At 34.9% G+C, this 21314-nt stretch overlaps 2 protein-coding genes across 3 annotated transcripts; one reads left to right on the top strand and one right to left on the bottom strand.

Moving 5' to 3' along the window:
* The first annotated feature begins 350 nt into the window (after positions 1-350).
* LOC114524128 (voltage-dependent calcium channel subunit alpha-2/delta-2-like) lies at positions 351-16116 on the top strand. 2 transcript variants are annotated; one of them, XM_028545255.1, is made up of 38 exons: positions 351-791; positions 2390-2471; positions 2712-2822; positions 3164-3229; positions 3370-3505; positions 4177-4311; positions 4545-4590; positions 5072-5122; positions 5226-5325; positions 5448-5516; positions 5590-5679; positions 5998-6096; positions 6196-6280; positions 6500-6549; positions 6867-6950; positions 7131-7172; positions 7302-7376; positions 7552-7626; positions 7818-7898; positions 8161-8244; positions 8472-8539; positions 8668-8729; positions 9387-9423; positions 9512-9594; positions 9668-9713; positions 10043-10105; positions 10293-10378; positions 10557-10640; positions 10860-10924; positions 11332-11400; positions 11856-11938; positions 12246-12374; positions 12738-12764; positions 13017-13051; positions 13730-13813; positions 15119-15286; positions 15610-15692; positions 15781-16116. In XM_028545255.1, the coding sequence occupies exons 1-38, from the start codon at positions 706-708 to the stop codon at positions 15877-15879; spliced, it is 3018 nt and encodes a 1005-aa protein (XP_028401056.1). In that variant the 5' UTR covers positions 351-705; the 3' UTR covers positions 15880-16116. The 2 variants fall into 2 exon arrangements, 1 of the variants encoding a protein (XP_028401056.1); XR_003687080.1 differs by lacking the exons at positions 15610-15692; positions 15781-16116 and having other exon boundaries at positions 12332-12374; positions 15119-15207.
* A 54-nt stretch (positions 16117-16170) lies between these two features.
* Positions 16171-17481, bottom strand: LOC114524158 (complement C1q tumor necrosis factor-related protein 3-like). The gene is made up of 4 exons (XM_028545290.1): positions 17387-17481; positions 16867-17002; positions 16690-16770; positions 16171-16596 (listed from the first exon to the last, which is right to left on the bottom strand). The coding sequence occupies exons 2-4, from the start codon at positions 16987-16989 to the stop codon at positions 16195-16197; spliced, it is 606 nt and encodes a 201-aa protein (XP_028401091.1). The 5' UTR covers positions 16990-17002; positions 17387-17481; the 3' UTR covers positions 16171-16194.
* Between the last annotated feature and the right edge of the window lie 3833 nt (positions 17482-21314).

Below are 21314 nucleotides of genomic sequence, written 5' to 3' on the forward strand. Positions count from 1 at the left end.
GAAACACTTGAAAACAGTTAGGGGTCATCAGTTGAATTTTTAATTGTATGTATGTTGCTTTAGTCTCTCAGACATAAAAAAAGCTACCCGCGATGCGTTTTTATTTCTAATTTCATGCTTTATTAATGACTGCAAGGCTATGCCTAACACTTGAGAAAAAGATAGGAGACTGCAATATAGTCGTAAATTGCAGCGTGTTAAAGCTCATAGGCTATAACAATTATAATCTATTTTCGCATCTTTTATTAAACATATTTGCAGTTTTCGTTTCATCGATGATATCAGGCCTAAATTATACCTGCTGTTTTCTTATTCGTAAAGCTTTTATTCAGCTGCGTGCGTACGTAATAATACATCATGCAGAACGAAAATGTTTGACATGCTAATTAAAATTCTTTGTAGCTTTCCTACGAATATTAATCCCATAAATGACACAAATGTAAATTTTCCATGCTCTAGTTGTCGGTGTTGTTCTGTGTCATGGTATCCATGAGACGTGATCGCTTGCGAATTAATTGTGGTATTTTATGTAATTTGCTCGAAAGCTTGGAAAACGTCAGTGTATTGTGGGTTGAAATGGTAAACTGATATCACACTAAGCCAATACGTCAAATTGGCTTGTCAGAAAACTGTCAGTAGTCAAAGCTGTATTTACAAGTTTCACTAACCCTCTTACGATTCATTTCGTACAATCCCGGGCTCGCGATGTTCCAGAGAACTTTTTATATGCTGTCGTTGGGGTTGCTCATATCATTGGCTGACGCAGAGCAACCTGGTTTGAATCTGTTTCAGTAAGTACTAAATTTAATGTGTGTCAAACCGAGAGCGTTAACGTTCCCATTCAATCAATGTAATGACTTGGGAAATTAGTTGGTATATGGCAACATTACGTCGCTATCAGCTTGTGAGTTGTTTATGAAAATTGTCCGAGCACGACAATCGTGCAAGATAATGTCTGTATCAAGTATAAAGTCAGTGCACATTGGTTTTATTTGTTGAGCTGTCTGAAAGTGAACTCGATATAGACGTGCAGTTAGATTTGTTTAAATCAGAAGGTCATACTTCAAGATCGATTATTTGAGTAACACACAAGTGTACACCTGCATGTAATGACTAGTGAATTTAACTGAGAGGTTCTGTTGTATGGATTAACTCGAGATACGGTTGAATTCAATGACATGAAAATGGTAAAGAAATTTCTATCAATATGGTATAATATACAGTTAATAAGGTGGACATAAAATGAATATATTCCTATTTCTCAGCAAAATAAACAGCGCGACACTGCGTGGGTGTTTTGCCTGCCTTCCCATAACCTGTGAAAACCTGCGGACGCAAGACTGCCAAGAGCTATATAGCTACTAATTTAGCTAACTAACTCGCTAGTTTGCCACCTTAGGCTTAGCAGGTTTCTTTTATTTATTTAACTCCTGCTTAAAGTCAAAGAGTACCGCTTATCGAGTTGTCATATCCTAATGAAAACGAGGCAATTTTGAAAGCAAGTTTTAAAGTTTTACCTGCAGCTTCTGTTCCCCAAACACGATGTTTTTTTCATCAATTATCGTGTTTTGTACAACGTTTTTTCATGTTTTTTCAGCCTGCATGTCCAGGTAAATAAGTAAATTGCATGCCTTTTATATATCAAGAAAATTCCGTGCATGCATCGATCCTTTAATCCACTATCATTTATTCAGTTTAACACAGTAGCTAACTTTAAAATCATTAAATTGTTCTTGTAAATGCATGAATTAAAATAGATGTAGAGGGTTGGACTCTCGCTTTGTTGTCACTTCGGTTTTTTTAGCGTCAAATTATTTACATAAAACTTCACGTGCGGATACACGCTCGTATAGAAAAAACACAGCAGTGATATAATCTGGCTCCTTTATATAATGGATGTGAAGAATGAAAAGAAGCGTTTTAATCGAAATACTCCATGCTGATTGTCGTTTTGGGGACGATAGTTGTTATAGTCCTTTTTTATATGATTTTTGTCAGGTCTGAAATTAAAACAAAAAAAATTAAGGATACATCTTACATTGAATCCGGAATTTCAATTATTTTCTTTTTAGACTTTGAACTTATATTTAAGTTTCAAGATGCTAATTTTATCTTCGGATTATGTTTGTTTTGTATTCTGTATCGGCTCTAAAATCTGCAAAATCGGGCTTAAGAAATCTAAGAGAACTGAAAGTTTAATTTGAATTACCCTCATCGCTATGCCGTTTCTGTTCAGCTTGCATGCATGGGTATAATTTTCTTGGGACATTTTAACAAATCGTTCAAAAATGTTTAAATTTAAATTAGACATCCCCGGCAAAGAACTGAGACGGCATAAACTGAGAATCAAAAATTCTTGTATGGATCTTATATCTATACTTTCATATAGAGTACAAAACTTGGCAGATGATATATCCAAAAAAATTACGAACATGTGGCAAGATACTTCAGGATTTAGTCATCTTAAAAAGGTAACTTTAGAGTAGCTATATATAGCTATATAATGCCATATGAATGGAAAATATAGTCTATCATGGCGCAACCTGGCTAAAAGATTGTTAGTTAGTCGTCGATGTGTATTTGTAAATATTTTCATATAACTGTATATGTGATGTTGTTATAACTGATGGTAATAGAATAAATGAGAGAAAAGTACCGTTGCAATGCATGGCGTAAACTCTTAATAAATATACTCAGTTTTACTCTTATAGGCATACGAGGAAAGTCTTACCGAAGTGGTCCAGGGTGACGTGAAGCAGTTGCTTACTGAAAGCGCATATAAGATGGAACAATATTTCAGCAAGAAAGTTGATTCATTACAGGTCAGATGAGAAAAGCTGCATGGTGTCCTAGAAACTATAGCTATATATACGCTAAACGTCGAACAAATTTTCGCTGCTTTTTGTTTGGTTCCTGGTGACACTAGATTTCTTCCGTGTAGATTCGACTTTTCGAACAAATACCTCCCTGCATGTAAGAATTAAGTATATATGAATTTGAATCGGTTAAAAAAGTATAGAAAAAAGTTTTTTGATGTTTTTATTAGACTAAAAATTTCCCTATACCCTAAACATAACTCTAACCATTTATGCAATTTAAGGATAATTATATATAGGCACAGTTGACCAGAATAAACTGATTTTACTGATTATGCTGTTTTCAGAGGATAAAAACCAAAGCAGGAATTGCATACGCTGAAAGAAAGACAGACGCAATCTTTACGGCAAAAGTGAGTGCCAAACCTTCACACTAAGCAGAATCTCGTGAATGTCATATGTTTCGTTTTGAGTTGTGTATATGGAGGATGGTGGAAAATCTTGAGTAGGCTCTAAGTCAAACGTATGCATGATAAATATTTTCTATTTTCAGGATGTGAAATATGTAAATATGATAGACCTGAACAAATCAAGCATACCTGTGACACTACATTTTGATCAGAGGTTCAAAAAAGAAGTAAATATATCATACAGTGGAATACAGATACCAACAAATGTTTATGATCAAGGTACAAAGCATTCGCAGATGATAATCTGTTCAAAAATATACCGAACACATTCTCACGCCTAGTTCAATAATCGGAAATGGTTACTGTCTGTGATCAATGACGAATGAAGTGCCCGGCCCTTTGTTAATTTTCTTTGTCAGTGCATGCTCATCAACAAACGTTTACAAATAAGAACTAGGTTATATGGTAATTTTTCGCTTTTGTAAGGTTGAGCCATGTAGTTCAAAAACTCGCCTTATTTGAAATTCTAAAGTCCGCGTGTTTTGACCTAGTTAACCTGCAGCTTGCTAAAATTCAAACTTAGTCTTATAGAAATTGTTGGAAAGTTCTATTTCTCGTATCTGAGACTGAATTATTGTTGCGGAAAAAGCAGTGATGTCGGAATGATCGGCCTGTCTCCGTCGATATTGTATACCTAAGTCTTTCAGACCACTATATATATATATATATATAATATATATAATATATATATATATATATATAATATATATAATATATAATATATATATAGATATGTTGTTTTAGTGTATATTCGGCACTTAAAAGATCTTATCGTACATGTTTTTCGCCTTGCTCTTCAGTTTATTTTCAGTAAATGCAGCACATCATCACATTCATTGACGTCACGACAGTGTAATACTTATACAATTTTTCATTCTGTTGTGAGAAAGGTCCTGTCGTTTTGAAAACAATCAACTGGACGTCAGAATTGGATGAAGTATTCATTGACAATCTCAAGAACAGAGATGATACGCTTAAATGGCAATACTTTGGAAGTCCCGATGCTGTGTTTCGTACCTATCCAGGTATGACTGTTTGACCAAGGCTGATGAAATCCGTTTTGCATAAGCTTGGTTTTAGATTATATACTTTTGTCAAGATGTCAAGGTGATGGATATTTACTCTGGACACAACATCGGTGAAAATGACTTGTTCAGGACAATTACAACGAGAGACGGAATTGGAAAAAACTATACTTTGCTGTACAGTACAATGTCCTATAGTAAATGGTGAATATTTACTCTCTATTTTTCACTAGCAAAACGCTGGACCAATCCTTACTACAGTGCAAGAAAAAGACCCTGGTATGGATAATTTTATGTGCAAAAATTTTAAAATTATTTTTAAGGCTTGTTCTCATATCGCAATTACCAGCGGTGGCCATTAATCACTGACCAATGACGTGCTTTGTTTTGGTGGTCATCGACCACCAACCATATATACCTGATACCAATTCTGGTGACATGTATATTGTGAGGGCTTGGCTTTGAAAACCGTGCATGCAATTCCACTTTTCGGTTGATATCTTCTCGCAAAAACCTTTAAGGTGTCCATAATGAGCTAAGATTAAATATCGCTTCAACATGAACAAACCTCTTGAAATTTTTAGTGCTTGTTCTTTTCTTTCAACTAGACAAAATATTATGATTGAACAGGGGGTAGCGTGTGTGGAATTCAGCCTTTCGTCGGCAAAATTGTCGCCAGCGAAAAATTAAGCATAGCATTTTCATAATATTTTCAATGCATGTCTAAAGTTTGAATCTAAAACCTTTTTAACAATTTAAGGTACACCCAAGGTGCTACTTCTCCCAAAAATATGGTGATTTTGATTGACAGGTACTCTATTATTATTATTTTTTCACAATATAGACCCTATATATAGGATTTTGTCAGATTTGTCATTTTTATGTCTTATCTCTTTCATTCTGCAAAAATGTAGTAGTGGAAGCATGGTTGGCAAGAATTCAGTGATAGGTCGCTTGGCAGTATCAAATCTTATTGATACGTTGTCAAACAACGATTTCTTCAATGTGCTTTACGTAAGTGGACAAGCATTTCATGGTTTGTTATCGTATACACATGAGCCATATTTGTAATATTCCTTTGGGATAAATATGACGTATTAAAACGTTTACCTATATAGATATTCCTATTTTTGTAGTTCAATACAGCTGTTAAATTCTTATCATGTAATAAAACGTTGCTTCAGGCCACTAGGAATAATAGGGAGGTAAGATCATAATCATAATCATCTGATTTGAACATTTAAAATCGCGAGAATTAAGTTTTGTTTTGTATTTTAGTGGTTCAAATCAAGACTAAGGACTAGTGGTTACAAAAATGTTGCTGAATGGAAAACGGCATTAAATGAAGCATTTGAGATATTAAAAACGGTAATGCACACGGGAAATGTCAAAATATGTTGTCTGCCGCCAAGCTCATTGCAAAACCGTTCAACAGAATAGTGGTTGCATTCATAGTTATAATTGCCCAGATAAGAGCATGCATGCACCTGTGATCCTATGTAGCCATTATTTGCAAGAGTATATGGATTAGATGCACGTGCTCGAATTTGCCTTGAGTTATTCCCATGAGTTCTAAGGTGTTTTCAAACATGCGTTGACTAGCCGTTCATGGCCATGCAGTTGTGACCTATCCATGCTGATGTTATATACTACACAAACAGTTTTCGATATTTTTTTAATGTTCAGTCGGAAGGTGCAAAATGTCAAAAGATGATCATGATCTTCTCTGACGGAACGGAGCACAAATATGAAGACGTGTTCGAACGTCACAACAAACACAAGGAGGTAAGCCGTCGACAATTTCATTGAAATAAGTCAATCAGCAAAGTTAGTATCTTATGTATTGACCGTATTAAAAACACATTTTTGTATTTTCGTTTTTAGATCAGGGTTTTTACTTATCTCCTGGGAAGCCCGAGTCCAGCATATTCCTCAAATGATTTAATGTGGATGGCCTGCTCTAATAAAGGTGAGAAATATATCTTTTAGGGGTTCTATAAAATGTTACAATGTCGATAGGTAAAGAGATAGTCATTCTTACGAAGCAAGGAAAATGCATGCCTTTCATGTCCCCTATTGAAAACAGAAGATGCGTATTTCTGAGCTGGGTTTATAAGATTCTAGTACACCATCTTTTTAGCGTTTTTTATTTCACTAACCCTAACTCTGATTTTTTTCATATTTTCAGGTTATTTTTATAAAGTTCCTACTGTTGGTTCAGTTCGAGATCTTATTGAGGTAGGGAAGTGATGCATGCACGAATGATTACGAAGTATTTACAAATTATAATATAAAGGCGGTTTTCCACTAGGCAAAATTTTTCGATATGATTGATATGACTTGACCCATTGATCTAACTTGCTCGTGGAATCATGCGGGTCAAGAAATAAGGGACAACAACTGTAAACATGTTGAGGAAACAGATGAAAATATCTCGACTCAAATCCAAGCACTTCGGGCACGTGATCGTTTACGTGCATGCGCCCCCAGCGTGAAGAGAGTCAAAATTTATTTTTAATTTTTTAAATTTCTTGTTTTTTCAACCATTCATTTAGGATTATGTATCTGTTCTGAGCAGACCGATGGCCACAAACATGACACTGAATCCAGTTTGGACGGGAATATATAGAGATGCATCGGTATATGCTGAGAGTTTTCTCTATCATTATAGGGCGTGATCCCCGGCGTGATTTAGTAACAAAGTTCCTGAAAATAAGATTGTCGCATTTTCCCTAATTAAAAACTCATATGGAAATAGTGGTAGTACTATTACCAACGTACGTGCAAAAACTTCTTCAAATTTTAAATTTCTTCTGCAGGGTCTAGGCATGATGGTGACTGCAACTCTACCTGTGTTTCATGTAAGAATGTATATCATTGCTTCTTTGTCAGGAATGTTGTATCATCATCAGTACTATATATTTATCAATATTTACGATATCTATAGAATTTTAAATTGGTCCTAGAAAAAATGTTATATTTTGTTTCAGGAAAGAACCTTTTTAGGAGTATGTGGTACGGATGTGACCATCAGTCAGTTGGTTAATTTTGTCTATCAACCATACGTATGTTTGCATCTTGTTTAATTTTATTCTTTTGATAGAAGATCAACCATAATAGATCTAAAGCTCCTAGCTTTATCTATTATATCGATCCAGCTGAACAACTGAACTTAGTGTGCTGGAGAGAATTTATGCTGTTTGGTTTTTTTATGTTTGCCATTTTCAATCTCTCCATTAGATTGGTCCTGGTGGCTACCCATTCATAATCAACAACAACGGTCATATCATAAAACACCCCAATTTACGTGCTATGGTATGTGCCTTTTCACAACAACCCAAAAGTGAATTATTTTAAGTAGGGAAAATTGACCTTTTCGAGACGAACTCGATCGTGTCTTTTCTTCGAAATTTATCCTTTGCCACTAGATAATCTAACCATGCATGAAAATCAACAGAATGCAATGATGTTGGTTGTAACCATTGAAGTTCTAATGGTTTATTTAGTATGGATATGTCAAAAGTGCCAATGATATTGATTTGAGCGAGGCAGAGTTTGTACCTGAAGAAGAAAAGGATCACCTCTTGGTAATAACTAGTTATAACATCACGTTATTTCAGTTATCATAAATTTCCAGTTTTATCAGCTGAATTATGATACAAGACTATATATTTAGGCCATAACACTGCTAGGGGTGTAGATTTTGCACAGTGATCTAAATTCGCAACGCCTGACTAGAAAAAGCGAGTAAAAAGTATTCCTCAAACACAAAGGAAGTGCCTCGCGATAAGCGATAACTAAATCTGAAGTACCACCACACGTTATAATATTTTAAACATAAAATTTTAGGCATTGAGAAAAAAGATGTTATCAATTAAAGATGGAGAAACTGGGGAAGAGACAATCAATGCATTCTCATTCACTGAGTATGAGGTTCGTCTTTTTCCAAGATGGATGCACGCATCTGGCGAAAAACAAATAATATAACCAAGAAGAAATGTCAATTGAACTATGCATGTACCTAATTCCTTTGCAAATAAACCCATGTGATCACGTTGCCGTCCTGCCGGCAGCTACCGCATCGAAAATAGCTATACAAAACTCTCACCATCAAAAAAGTACCTGATCGAAATTATATTCAATCCTTTTTCATTTGGCAGCGATACCTGCGAATAACGCCAATCAAAAGAACTTACATATTCACAAAAATACGAAAAACACCTTTCAGGTAAACACCGTCGGCATGCACTCATTATTTCACATTTGTTTGTTATTGATAGGTCATTTTTATACGATTGATAAAATCAATTTTTGACTATTTGCTTTTGATTCACTCTTCTTTACTCACGCATGCAGCTTGGGTATCGCTTCCTCCCAGATTGGTTATGAAGTTCTACAGTATAAATCATATGCTGTGGGTTAGTATCATCTCAATTTAATGATCATGGCAGAATAGAAATACACTTGCATATAGCTAGGCTAAATTATTATTGCCAAATAGGCTGAAACGAACGCGTTTGGTGGCTCTTGTCACCCCCAATCACCCCAAGCAATGTTGCTGCGACTGTAATAAAATCTCTAATTCAACACATACATTATCAGTTGCATCAACATTGCTTGGGGGAAGGCGGGGGGGGGGGGTGGTTTATAAGCGATATTGAACGGAAATGTGTGGTATTTTTCGCTTGCATAGCGAATTTGTGCGCTTGCAAGACATCGTTTCAATTGATTATGTCAATGATTGTAGCTTTAAAGTTTTCGACTTTGTTATCTTGTACAATAGTTATATAGAGTTCGTCAGACCATTAATATATTTGCTATGACACAGCTCTGGTGACACAGTTAAGGCCTAGTCAGACGCGCGCAGCCCGCATTATGCATATACTGACACTTGTCAACATTTGCAATTTATATATTGGCATTTGGTCCACATGTCAGCTCTCTGCTGCAGGACATGTATATGAAATATAAATTGATATTCATGGCTATAAAATAGAGAGCGAACATTAGCATTTACTTTTTACTGCATAGATTATTAAAATTATATATTTTCTCAATTATATATTTTCTCCTAGAAAATGAAACTGACGGAATTGTTCTTCTGAAAGACTGGTGAGACGTTCACACATTTGTTGCACAGATCATGACGTAAACGTTCTGTACCCAGGAGTATTATAAACATCTTCTTCACTCGCTATAGGAAACACTGTAATTCCACAGTACCTCCGCTGAAAACAACAGCAAAGAACCTAAGACGCTTACTGCAGGGAAGCGATTGCAGTGGTAATTTCATTGTATACTAACATGTTGTTTTATAATTGTTTAAATTGTTTAATTCTCGCGCGTTCTTTTTCAGTTAATCTCATGCTTGACTTAAATATAACGGAGAACGTTTGGTCAAAGTATGTATTAGATTGTTTTATATTTGCGCCGTGGTTACATAACAAAAAATATTAGGCTTGCCGAAACCATTTTTTCGTTAAAGTAATGTTTGGGAGTCGCTTTAAACTTTCCCCCATATACACAGTGCTTTTTTACTGTAGGTTACTGTTACTTATCAAATCTTTGTTTAAAAATCGGCGTTTTGTTAATGAGCTGCAAAGCTGCAAAGCAAATACCTCTTTGCAGTTTGCACTTTGCATGTATTACAAATCTCAAATATGTAATTAAAGTTGTCGTAGATAAATATCTTTGAATTAATTTTGGGTAAAATTTTCTTCAAACATTCTAGCTCCAACATTTCTTCATTTGTCAAAACAAACTGGGGACTTGTGCGTGTTTCACAATCAAATGGGTAAGTTAATCCTCAAATTTAAAATCTTTGAGAATTAATCATTCATATCGATTAGTTATTTTCATCGTTATTTGCTGACGACCTGTCGCACCTAACTATAATTCTTGCGCGAGATTCTCTCCAAGAGATTCTCTCCAACCGACACTGAGACACATAAATGGAACAATTTAGCTAATTTGTTGTCTAGTTCGAATGTTCTGGAAGAAAAAATGTTTCAGAGAATCAGCAATCTCAACGAAAACTCTATCATTGTATCAATTCCATATAATGATGGTAAATATCAAGACTGTGCATGACTCAAAATGTTGTACGCATGCGCACTGTTATAATATGGTAAAAATACTTTATCGGCTGCAAGTTATAAGTGAGGAGACATTTTTGGGCTAATCCATGATTAATGTTGTTCTGGTCTTCGTATATGTATGATTAAATTTCTTATTCTGCTTTATAGGTAAATCAGATGCAACATCAGCTAACCTGTTGGTCTACAAGGGCATCCAGATAAATGTTTCAAATTTGAGTATAATTCCTATTGGTATGAAGACCAAATACAAATTACGAAAGAACTAAAATATTAGTGGGAAGGGTCGAGAGAAGGTTGATAAATCAGCATATTTTGCAGGATTCACAATTTCGCCTTTTCTCAACCATTTACTGTCATACGCACGTGACAATTATACTATGAAACTCGGATTTCTTTATGCGTACGTATTAGAATTGCTCGCCATCACATGCAACTCCATTTACATCTTAGTAACTGGTTTTCAAACAAACGAAGAGGTTTTCCTGAAAGATCATTTAATGAATATCACTTCAAAGGTATGGATGAAAATTGCGGATGTACGATATATGCGCAACAACTGTTCCTTTAATTCGCTCTATGCACGAACTGGAAGAAAAGATATTTCCAGAATATATAAAAACAAACTTCAAACCGATTACAATTCTTTCAAATCAAATGAATCCAGGGCAGATGTGGGCCCAACAATGAAAAACAAGCCAATAAGCGAAAATTGAGGAAGCCCAATAATTAAAATTGCAAAACCACGCACTGTAACCTTGAAATAAGTGCAATTTTTTCTTTTCGTACCATCTCAATATTAAAAGTAGGTGTTATAGTTATATTATCCCACGTGAATATAATACCAATATAGCGCATATTTAACTCATTATCACCAACCAATTACATTTTAACGCGTTTCACTTGCTGTCGTTCCTCTATATAGGATAAGTACCATGTTTATCTTTTGGACGAAAATGCTTTCATTGTCAGCTCTAGTCTCAACAGTAGTAAGGTAATGGTATACATGCAAAATATTTAGTTTTTATATATACTTGCAGAGTGGAGAAATTATATACTTATTGCATCTATTTACAGTTTTATCATTTTCTCATGCAGGGACGGTAGAACTGGGAGTGCGCTGCACCAGCATTCCTCCCCTGTAGCCTTTCACTAGGGGCAAAAGATAGCGGCCTTTCATTTTAAAATATCACAAGCAATTCTTCAAGATATTTGCTTTAGAAACAATGGAAAAACAGCCAACGAACTTTAAGAATAGCATTACCGATATGCCACGAAGTTAAGCTGCTGATTTATTGCAAACACTCCCTATATAGTATATGCATTAATAAAGCAGTGCGCTTTCACGAAAATCAGCCCCCTCCCCTCCCCTTACCCCCTCCATGCCTTCGCATCGTTTTGACGTTGCAGATTAATTCTAATGTCTTTACTTGTTTCAATCTATTTTAGAATGTATGTGGTCAATTTTTCGGAAGCCTTGACTGGGAGCTAATGTCAGAATTAGAAAAAGGCAGTGAACCTTTTTACACAAGGTGAGCATACATGCATGTAGAAGCTCGTTCAGGTAGATAAGAGTTAGATATACTCCAGCTTGCAAGTAAAATAAATGTTTTGAAGTAAAAATTCTAATTATATTATTATATAATGAATATTTATAATTTCAATTGATGTTAATATTAATGATGTCATTTGTTTTATTTTAGTATAGGCATTAGTTTTTATGGTCAAAACTCTCTCGATTATTCACTTTGTTTAGCCATCCGATTTTATATAGCTACAATTATTTGAATACTTTATATGGTTCCTTATATAGCTTTCAATCATTGTAATATCGTTTAGATATACGTTGAGAAACGAACAAGGAGAATGCGTTCAATCCCCTACAAAATCCAGCAGCTCTTCTTTCAATTATCCTTTCTATTCAGTGTTGACATCATCTTTTACATCATGGGCAAAAAATGTCCTAGCGTAAGTTCATTTTATTCAACCCTCGTTATTTAAAAGTTATGATGTTAGTAAAATGGAGTGATGAACTAAATCTGTGTAGTGTAGAAAGTGCATTTTTCACTGATGCTTACCTGCGATCTGTGACTGTAGCACAAATCGCAATGAGTCAATTTAGTCAAAGAGTCAATCGAGTCAATTGCAACCTGCAATAACTAACACTATAAATAAACTTTATACTACTTCACTTTGTAAACCGTTTACTACTAAATTTTATCTGATGCTTTTATATACCGCATCAACCGCATTAAGTTTCCTGGTATTTCCAAACCGATCTATTGCCCTAAGCAATCTAAAAAAAAATATTTTCATTTGCATGCTTTTTAGATGCCTTCTCCATTTCAATATTTACAAGTAAGTTCTGTATTAGACTATACACTCTAAATTCTAATGTGTTACGCCTCTACACGAAAGCTACACAATCAAGAGTGTAGCTACACTCTTGATTTGAGCGCTGGGAGCAACAATGCCGCAGCGGACATGTCGCGTTAAAAACTACCTCTTAATTTGTTAGAATTTTTTCCCATTCGTCGATCGTTCTGCTCATATACCCCTATTTATAAATTTATAATAAAACCTGCATAATAAAATTTATGGCATTTTTAGCTTATTCTTCGCGACGACAGCAGGAGCGACAACAGGTAGGTTACTGAAATTAACATGATAATATTGCATGGCATTTATTGATATAGTGTTATATCGAAATGTTTGCAATTTCATAAACGCAATTAAATTTTTCTTTACTTAAGGCCCTGTTACACGGTGCAATATTTCCTGCAACTTGTAATGCAATTCTTCTTTTGAGAGATTCTCTATGGCGTTTCTTACACTTACATTTTGAAGACACTTCACTAATTTATATCTCTTTAAAGTAGAATTACGTTGCAAGTTACAATAAAAATTACACCGTGTACATGGCTTTTAGTAGCCTTATTATTTCTACCTGTTCACGTTTTTAAAAGATACGCCTTGTTTTTTGTATGGAACGTTTTTCAAGCCCCTGCAGTTTAATAATGCCCTTTACTATGTGCATGTTTATTCATGCACTTTTTCCTCAATAACGGCCTCACCCCAATTCTAAGGGTTCAAAATCAAAGAACGTTTGAGTGTTAGAGAACTGAAGTGTAGCAATATGCAATTGAGATTTTAAGAAGATTTTGCTGCTTTCACTGTTGAAACTGTATATCGAGAAAGTCGTATAGAACAGAATGGGCTGTTGCCTGTTGGCACTATCGAACGTCTTCTATATACAGATTTAAGCAAGTAGAAAATGTATAATGTGTCACTTAACTTTTCATTTTTCTCGTGATCGCAAGTAGATGCTCAATCACAGACCAATAGAAGTTGTGTCACAAATATTACGGCGTATTATGGCAACACAACACGATGGAAACCTTTTAGCGGTTAGTCGAGATCCGAAGTTTTTTTACTAACAAAATGTGATTAAAGTTGATCCCTGAAGATCGAAATCGATAGTAATAATTCGTGATCAGACATGCAGTCCTATAGTTTTATGCTCATTCGTCCAAGACGAAATTGCAGAGGGGATATTACAAGGCCTACGCGACTGCTCGGAAACTCTGAAATCGCTTAATATTTCTCAAAGATGTCTCGGAATGAAAAATGTAGTCAAGTACTTGCATTACAATCCTACAATTCCTGCTACGTTTTCTTTTTTTGTGTGCAATTTGCAACATTTTTGAGCATCTTTCAGTCCTAATCAGGTTCGTGTGATAACAAGTCTCGGCGTCTTTTCCCATAATTATAGTTCCTCACGCTTTTTTTCTATTGTACTGTGTTGCAAATTTTCGTATCGTACCATTATTATTTTAATTTCAGGCTCTTTACCCTTTTCTCTTTTATTCGTAGAGAACACTTGCCTAGGTTAGATAACTTCTCAAATTCATGAATAATTTTCATATTTATTTACGCATTTGATCACGAGATCGCATCTGGATATCTCGATGAAACACCTCGCTAATAACTGTACAATGCATTTATCCGCATATATAATTAGGAAATGTGATGAAAACCACTAGTGATTTTCATCACATTTCTTAATTATATATGCAAACTTTGTAATCTTTCCTAAACAAACACACCCCTGTACACAAAACGCAACACACAAATCCTTTATTTCTCAAAAGACAATTACATCTTATTGACTTATTCATAAAAAATTAAACGTTATATTACACTCGTTGAACACAGAATGCTCTAAATCAACTCGCCCGCCGACATCCGTTGGAAAATTCTCCAATATTCTCTCACTAGTTGCGACTGATGTAGTCTTCTTGCTTGTATGCCATCTTATAATTATGCTTTAAGATGCTTTTTGATGTAGTCTTCTCGCTTGTATGCCATCTTATAATTATGCTTTAAGATGCTTTTAGATGTAGTCTTCTCGCTTGTATGCCATCTTATAATTATGCTGTAAGATGCTTTTTGATGTAGTCTTCTCGCTTGTATGCCATCTTATATGCTTATAATACCATTTTATATGCTTTTTGAACATTACTCAACCAAGCGTCACATTTGAATTCATTTGAGAAGATATTTAAACAACTCGAGCTCGTGTCCCACCGGGACATCCAAAACAATCGAAAACAATATCCCGGTGAAACACTCGCTCTCGTTCAAATATTACGTAACAGCCTATCATAACAACGCCACGTTTTTAGCAGTTATTTTTTATCAAAAATCTACAGGGAACACAACATGCCTTGATTGTGGAAATAATGAAGATTTGCGGCAGTATTTCGTCGTTCCTGTTCGTGGAACAAATTTGGTTCTAGTTTTGGTGGAGAATTTTGCCGAAAAAGCTATTTTCCGGTACATGAAAAGGACGGATCATATTCCTGGCACACAAAAAGAAAGTATCCTTTTGTTTGATTGCTGGAAAAACACGGAGCACCGCTGGTGTTCAGACGTTTGGTATACCATATATATATATATATATATATATATATATATATATATATATATATATATATATATATATATATATATATATATATATATATATATATATATATATATATATATATATATATATATATATATATATATATATATATATATATATATATATTATATATATATATATATATATATATATATATATATATATTTATATATGCCCTTCTGTTATACAATGAATGACTGCAATTAATTTTATTTTCTTCGACATGACATACAGTTGAAATCCAAGATGCTACTTGTAGTTCCTATTTCACTCTACCTCGTGAGCATCCTGAAAGATGTGTTTTGTCACACAGTGAGGTCAGTATGAAAAAAAATTGAAAGGCGTAATTCAACCACACGATAATTTGCTTTATCGTCATTTTTGTGATTTGTATTTCCCTAATAGGAAACACAATACAGTTGTGGTAAAGCGAAGATGTTGGAACCAGCTACAATTTTCATAATATTTTATACCTTATACCATATCATACAGCTCAGATGCTGAGAGGAGATCATTTTATATACTGCACGCATGGACGCACCTCTTATTTGAAATATTAGAAAAAAGCGGCATTTGCGTGTTTTGCACAGTCGAAATTTTTTTAATGGGTTGTACACGAAGGTTGAAATATTTTTAGCATTACCATGGATTTATTGAATGAAATATTTATTTGTAAAAAAAATGAATACAACTAATACATCGTTATCGATGTGGTATGTAGGCTAATATTATTGGGTTATTAAAACAGTTTATCAAAAAAATACGTCATATTTCCGTTACGTCTAAGAGCCATAGTTCACATCAGACATCATGTTCAGTCTACTTAGTGGGAGAAAGTAAGAAACCACCAAATTGAGTATATCGTCCTGCACCGTGTACAGCGTAAGTACTGCTTCTGTGCAATTGAACCCAAAAGGTTTCGCCCTTTGCCAAAGCCACAAGAATGGTCTTTGATAGTTGATCGTAGTTTTTGTGGTTTGCATGTAACTCACTAAAAACAGTGTTGCCTTTCATCAGTTTTACATGAGAGCTGTAGCCATGTCGTTGAAGATATGATGCAGAAAACTGGTATAGACCTGCAATGGGGGCAGTGAATTTTCCGGTGCTCGCACTGTAACCGTTTCCAGTATTCAGATCAACGGTGTTGAATCGAATAGCACCAAGGGAATAGTTGGGTCCAATATTACCCGACGTCAGCGTAGCTTGGAAAGCGACCAACGTCTAAAAGAGCGATTTGCACTCATCTCCTTAGAGCTCTGATTATTGAAAAAATCATGCAATTGTAAATGCAGTAATTTAAAATAAATGACAAACCTTTCCCTGAATGCCAACACCTTTACCATTGACAACAAAATCTCGCATACCATGTTGGAAATTCAGCGTTATGTCACTACTCTGTATATTAAACAATAAATAAATACTATAATCAGTGATTGTCATAGAACCCGTGTAAACATTGCGTTAGTTTGTAAATCAGTGACTAAGACTTACTGGACGGCTCAGAGATCGTTTTTCGACTTCATCTGACGAGGTTTCGCGAAGAACGCCACAGTCACCCAAATGACTCGTAAGAAACAGTGCGAAGCCAAAGAACACAAAACTGATAGAAGACATGGTGTGCGTTTTTCTGAAACGAAAAATTTCTTTGCTACTTTACTATGTTGTTAGGAATGGAGAGAATCACAAGAAAAATGTTGTATGCAGTCAAAAAAACGGAATTTACATTCACCAAATTACCGAAATAATGAATGTGGATATACTATAACATAACACACATAGAATTAGCCGGATTTTTTTCACCGATGCGTCAGGTTGACAGGCCGGCAACTGACGACTATTATCTTCAAATTCTGAAGGACATGGTAAACCTGATAATCAACTACATTTGCAGACCCATTTGGTAGCAGTTTAGCTGTTGCGTTAGCAATTAAGCAGTATTGAGGCATGCAGATTTATATAATATTAATAGATAAAGACACATGAACAATAATTTATTATTGCTATAACTTACTTTTCCAAAACCAGTGACTTTGATAATACTGTCTCTGAAATAGGCAAATTGCTATTTCTCAAATGCTCTCTAAACGATATCGTTGCAAAATGATTCTACAAGTTGCAGGAAACTGTGCTTTTATCATCAAGTTCAGCTGAGACAAGAATTGTCTTTCTTAAAATATAAACGTTTACATAATTGGTAAGGAATGTGTTTATTATAATTTAATAATTGAGCATGATAAAAATAATTCTTGCTCCAAACTTCAAGAGCTGAGACGGAAGATGGCGGTTCTTTTCATATTATTAAGATAATGTGATATTAATCTTTAAAGGAAATTGGAATCAACGTAGTGAACAATAGCAGCTCATGATCTGTAATTTATTTTGATGTAAAAAAAAACACGTACACGTACGTAAAAGTCTAAATCCTTATACATGTTAACTTTGAAAAAACTAAATGAATAAATCGAAGGAACTTAGTTTTCTGCATATTTAATATGCATTAGTTGACCTAGATAAAAGAAAATAATTAACAGCATCTAAAATTTTCCGTACGTGTACGTACGTATAAAAAACGCGTAAGTGGATAGTTTCTAATAGTGTATACGGTGTAATTCTATATGGTGTATTGGCGAACCGACTATAGTCAAGATGATTCTATGATTCGAAACCAAAGTTCGAGTTAACCGGATACAGGGGTGGATCCAGCCTAGTGCCATAATTTGCATGACTCAAGAAAACTGCTCAAAATAGCCATTTTGTTTTGTAATGCAAATTAGTGCACTAGTGCTGGATCCACCCCTGACCGGATATATTCGACCAAGGGAAAATAACATTTATTCGAATTAGCGAGGAGTTCAAGTTAAGCGAGTTCGAGTTAAGCGGAGTAAATTACTATAAAGAACATTACCAAATCCAAGAAGAATTGGATTTAGTTCGAGTTAGCGAGGAGTTAGAGTTAAGTGAGTTCGAGTTAAGCGAAGTAAATTACTATAAAGAACATTACCAAATCCAAGGAGAATTGGATTTAGTTCGAGTTAGTGAGGAGTTCGAGTTAAGCGAGTTCGAGTTAGCGGGGGAATCCCGTATGTACTTCATTGAATTTATCTTGTTTATCTTGTAAGTGCTCAAAATCAACGCCCAGCTCTGTGTAAAGGCGATTCTCCATTACGTACGCTCGCCCGCGCGGGCGAAGCGCGCTTTGTTTTTCAGGACGGTCACGGTCGCATGGGCAGATTATTTAACAGTCAGTGTAGTTTAATCTTCTAAAGCAGGCCATAGCTAATTTGTTTTGCTAAAGTTGTTCGATGTTCATGTTGCGAACATTAAAAATTAATCTTGTTCCAAACTTCAAGAGCTTAGCTTACTGAGACGGAAGATGTCGGATCTTTTCAAATTATTAAGATCATGTGATATTAATCTTTAAAGGAATTGGAATCAACGCAGTGAACAATAGCAGCTCATGATCCGTAATTTATTTTGATGTAAAATAAAACACGTACACTTAAAAAAGTAAAGTTAGAAATAGCTAATTTGTTTTGTAAAAGTTGTTCGATGTACATGTTGCGAACATTAAAAATTAATCTTGCTCTAAACTTCAAGAGCTTAGCTGAGACGGAAGATAGCGGTTCTTTTCATATTGTTCAGATAATGTGATATTAATCTTTAAAGGAATTGGAATCAACGTAGTGAACAATAGCAGCTCATGATCTGTAATTTACTTCGATGTAAAAATAACACGTACACGCACGTAAAAGTCTAAATCCTTATACATGTTACCTTTGAAAAAACTAAATGAATAAATCGAAGGAACTTAGTTTTCTGCATATTTTAGTATGCATTAGTTGACCTAGATGTTAAAAATAAAAAGTTAAAAGCATTTAAAATTTTCCGTACCTGTGCGTGCGTAAAAAACGCGTAAGTGGAAAGCAGCCTAGCGTAACGCGTTTAGTGGCGTAGTGACAAACAGCGCAACGGCGTGAAATTTGCGAATTGAAATCCTAAACTGTTCAGGGTACGAAATTGTTCTCATATATTACTATACATTAAATTATTATATATTGAACTAAACATATTACAAACTTATTAAACAACTGAAAAAGCTGGATAATAACGATCGTAGCACTACAGAATTTAAAATTTATTATGCAATTATACACCGAATAAATTGTTGTTATTAATTTCGATAGTTTCTAGTAATGTATACGGTGTATTTCTATACGGTGATTGGAGAACATTATAGTTTCCACTTGTCAAAATGCTATCTTCTCACTACATTTTAAAGTTTGCTGATCTATGATTCGAAACCAACGTTCGAGTTTTAACCGGATATATTCGACCAAGCCCAAGGGAAAAAAAATTATTCGAATTAGCGAGGAGTTCGAGTTAAGCGAGTTCGAGTTAAGCGGAGTAAATTACTATAGAGAACTTTACCAAATCCAAGAAGAATTGGATTTAGTTCGAGTTAGTGAGGAGTTCGAGTTAAGTGAGTTCAAGTTAGCGGCGGACTACCGTATGTACTTCATTGAATTTATCTTGTGTATCTTGTAAGTGCTCAAAATCAACGCCCAGCTTTGCGTAGGCATTTCAATCAATTGCATCAATGGTATTTTGGGGCGCTTTTGCTACATCGCATTAAAAGAAATTGTACAGTACAGTTTGCACACTTTTGCTACGCAGAAGGAAAAGCAAACATAATTAGTGTAATCAAGATGGCCACCGCTTGGACGTTTCTGGTTGTTCTTATTGCAATTTCTTTTCGTTATTGTAACGCAAATTCCTATCCTGTTCCACTTCTGATTTGGTCGACTGAAAGATAAAAATATTTTGTTTTATAATTTCATACTGTGAACCAAGTGATCTAACTTAAATCGTTGAATGTTCTATGGACCATGGTTGTGTCATTTGGAATTATTTGACACGGGCGGAATCCAAATACATTTGCCACAAAAACCGTCAACTTTACGTTTCTTTGGAAACTGGCTAATGAGATACTCAATGCAGTTTTTAAAAATACTTATTACCCACCTCAAAGACATGTGTACTTTAGGCTTTCAAGGAAGTGTATATATGCTTGCTGTCTCAAAATCAACGCCCAGCTCTGTGTAAGCATTTTTGATATTTTGGAGCGCTTTTGCTACATCGCATTAAAAGAAATTGTACAGTACAGTTTGCACACTTTTGCTACGCAGAAGGAAAAGCAAACATAATTAGTGCAATTTGATATGCATGCATATCCACAAGATGCAGATCCCTCCCCACGAGTAAAGACCCTGGGTACGAGGTTGCAGATGGCCTAGATTTCGAGTTAACGCCACTGGTCTATGACGTCACCACTGTTTTAGAACTCGCAGGAATTCTTGTCTCGCATCGTTATGCGCACGCGCAAAGCAAAAGACCGTGTCATGACATCTTGTAATATAGAAAAAGGTAGGAAAATAGTCCATTTTTGCAGTAAAACAACGATTTTGGCGAATATGCCCAGTGGATTTGCTTCACTGTCGCGTGTTTTATAAAAGGAGTTGGAGCTGCACGGTTTTATCAAGGAATTGGATGAATTGGATGAATGAAGTAGTAAAATAGTCATTTGAAGATTTTAAAAACCAGTGCAAAATTTATGGTTGTATCGGTTTTTACTCTTTCACGAGCTGGTCAACTATGAAAATTGCGTGCTTGTTTTCATAATGTAATATTGATGTAGTTTGTCAATACTTTTCATTTATTTTGTCAATACTTTTCATTTCAATACTTTTTCAAAAGCACGTATCATTTTTTTGTAAAATTTTAATAGCCAAACCTCCATCGTGTAAACAACCTTTGTAAAATAAGCATTTCTAACCGTTCGAACGCTGTTTTGCTATTAACTATTTGCATATAAATTTAGTCAGCGACACCACTGTGGCGACACGGTCTGTCATGGTCTTTTGCAATTTCGTGGCGCGTGA

This window comes from Dendronephthya gigantea, unplaced genomic scaffold, assembly GCF_004324835.1.
Source record: "Dendronephthya gigantea isolate DGI-Jeju-01 unplaced genomic scaffold, DenGig_1.0 000001F, whole genome shotgun sequence".
Classification (NCBI taxonomy): domain Eukaryota; kingdom Metazoa; phylum Cnidaria; class Anthozoa; order Malacalcyonacea; family Nephtheidae; genus Dendronephthya; species Dendronephthya gigantea.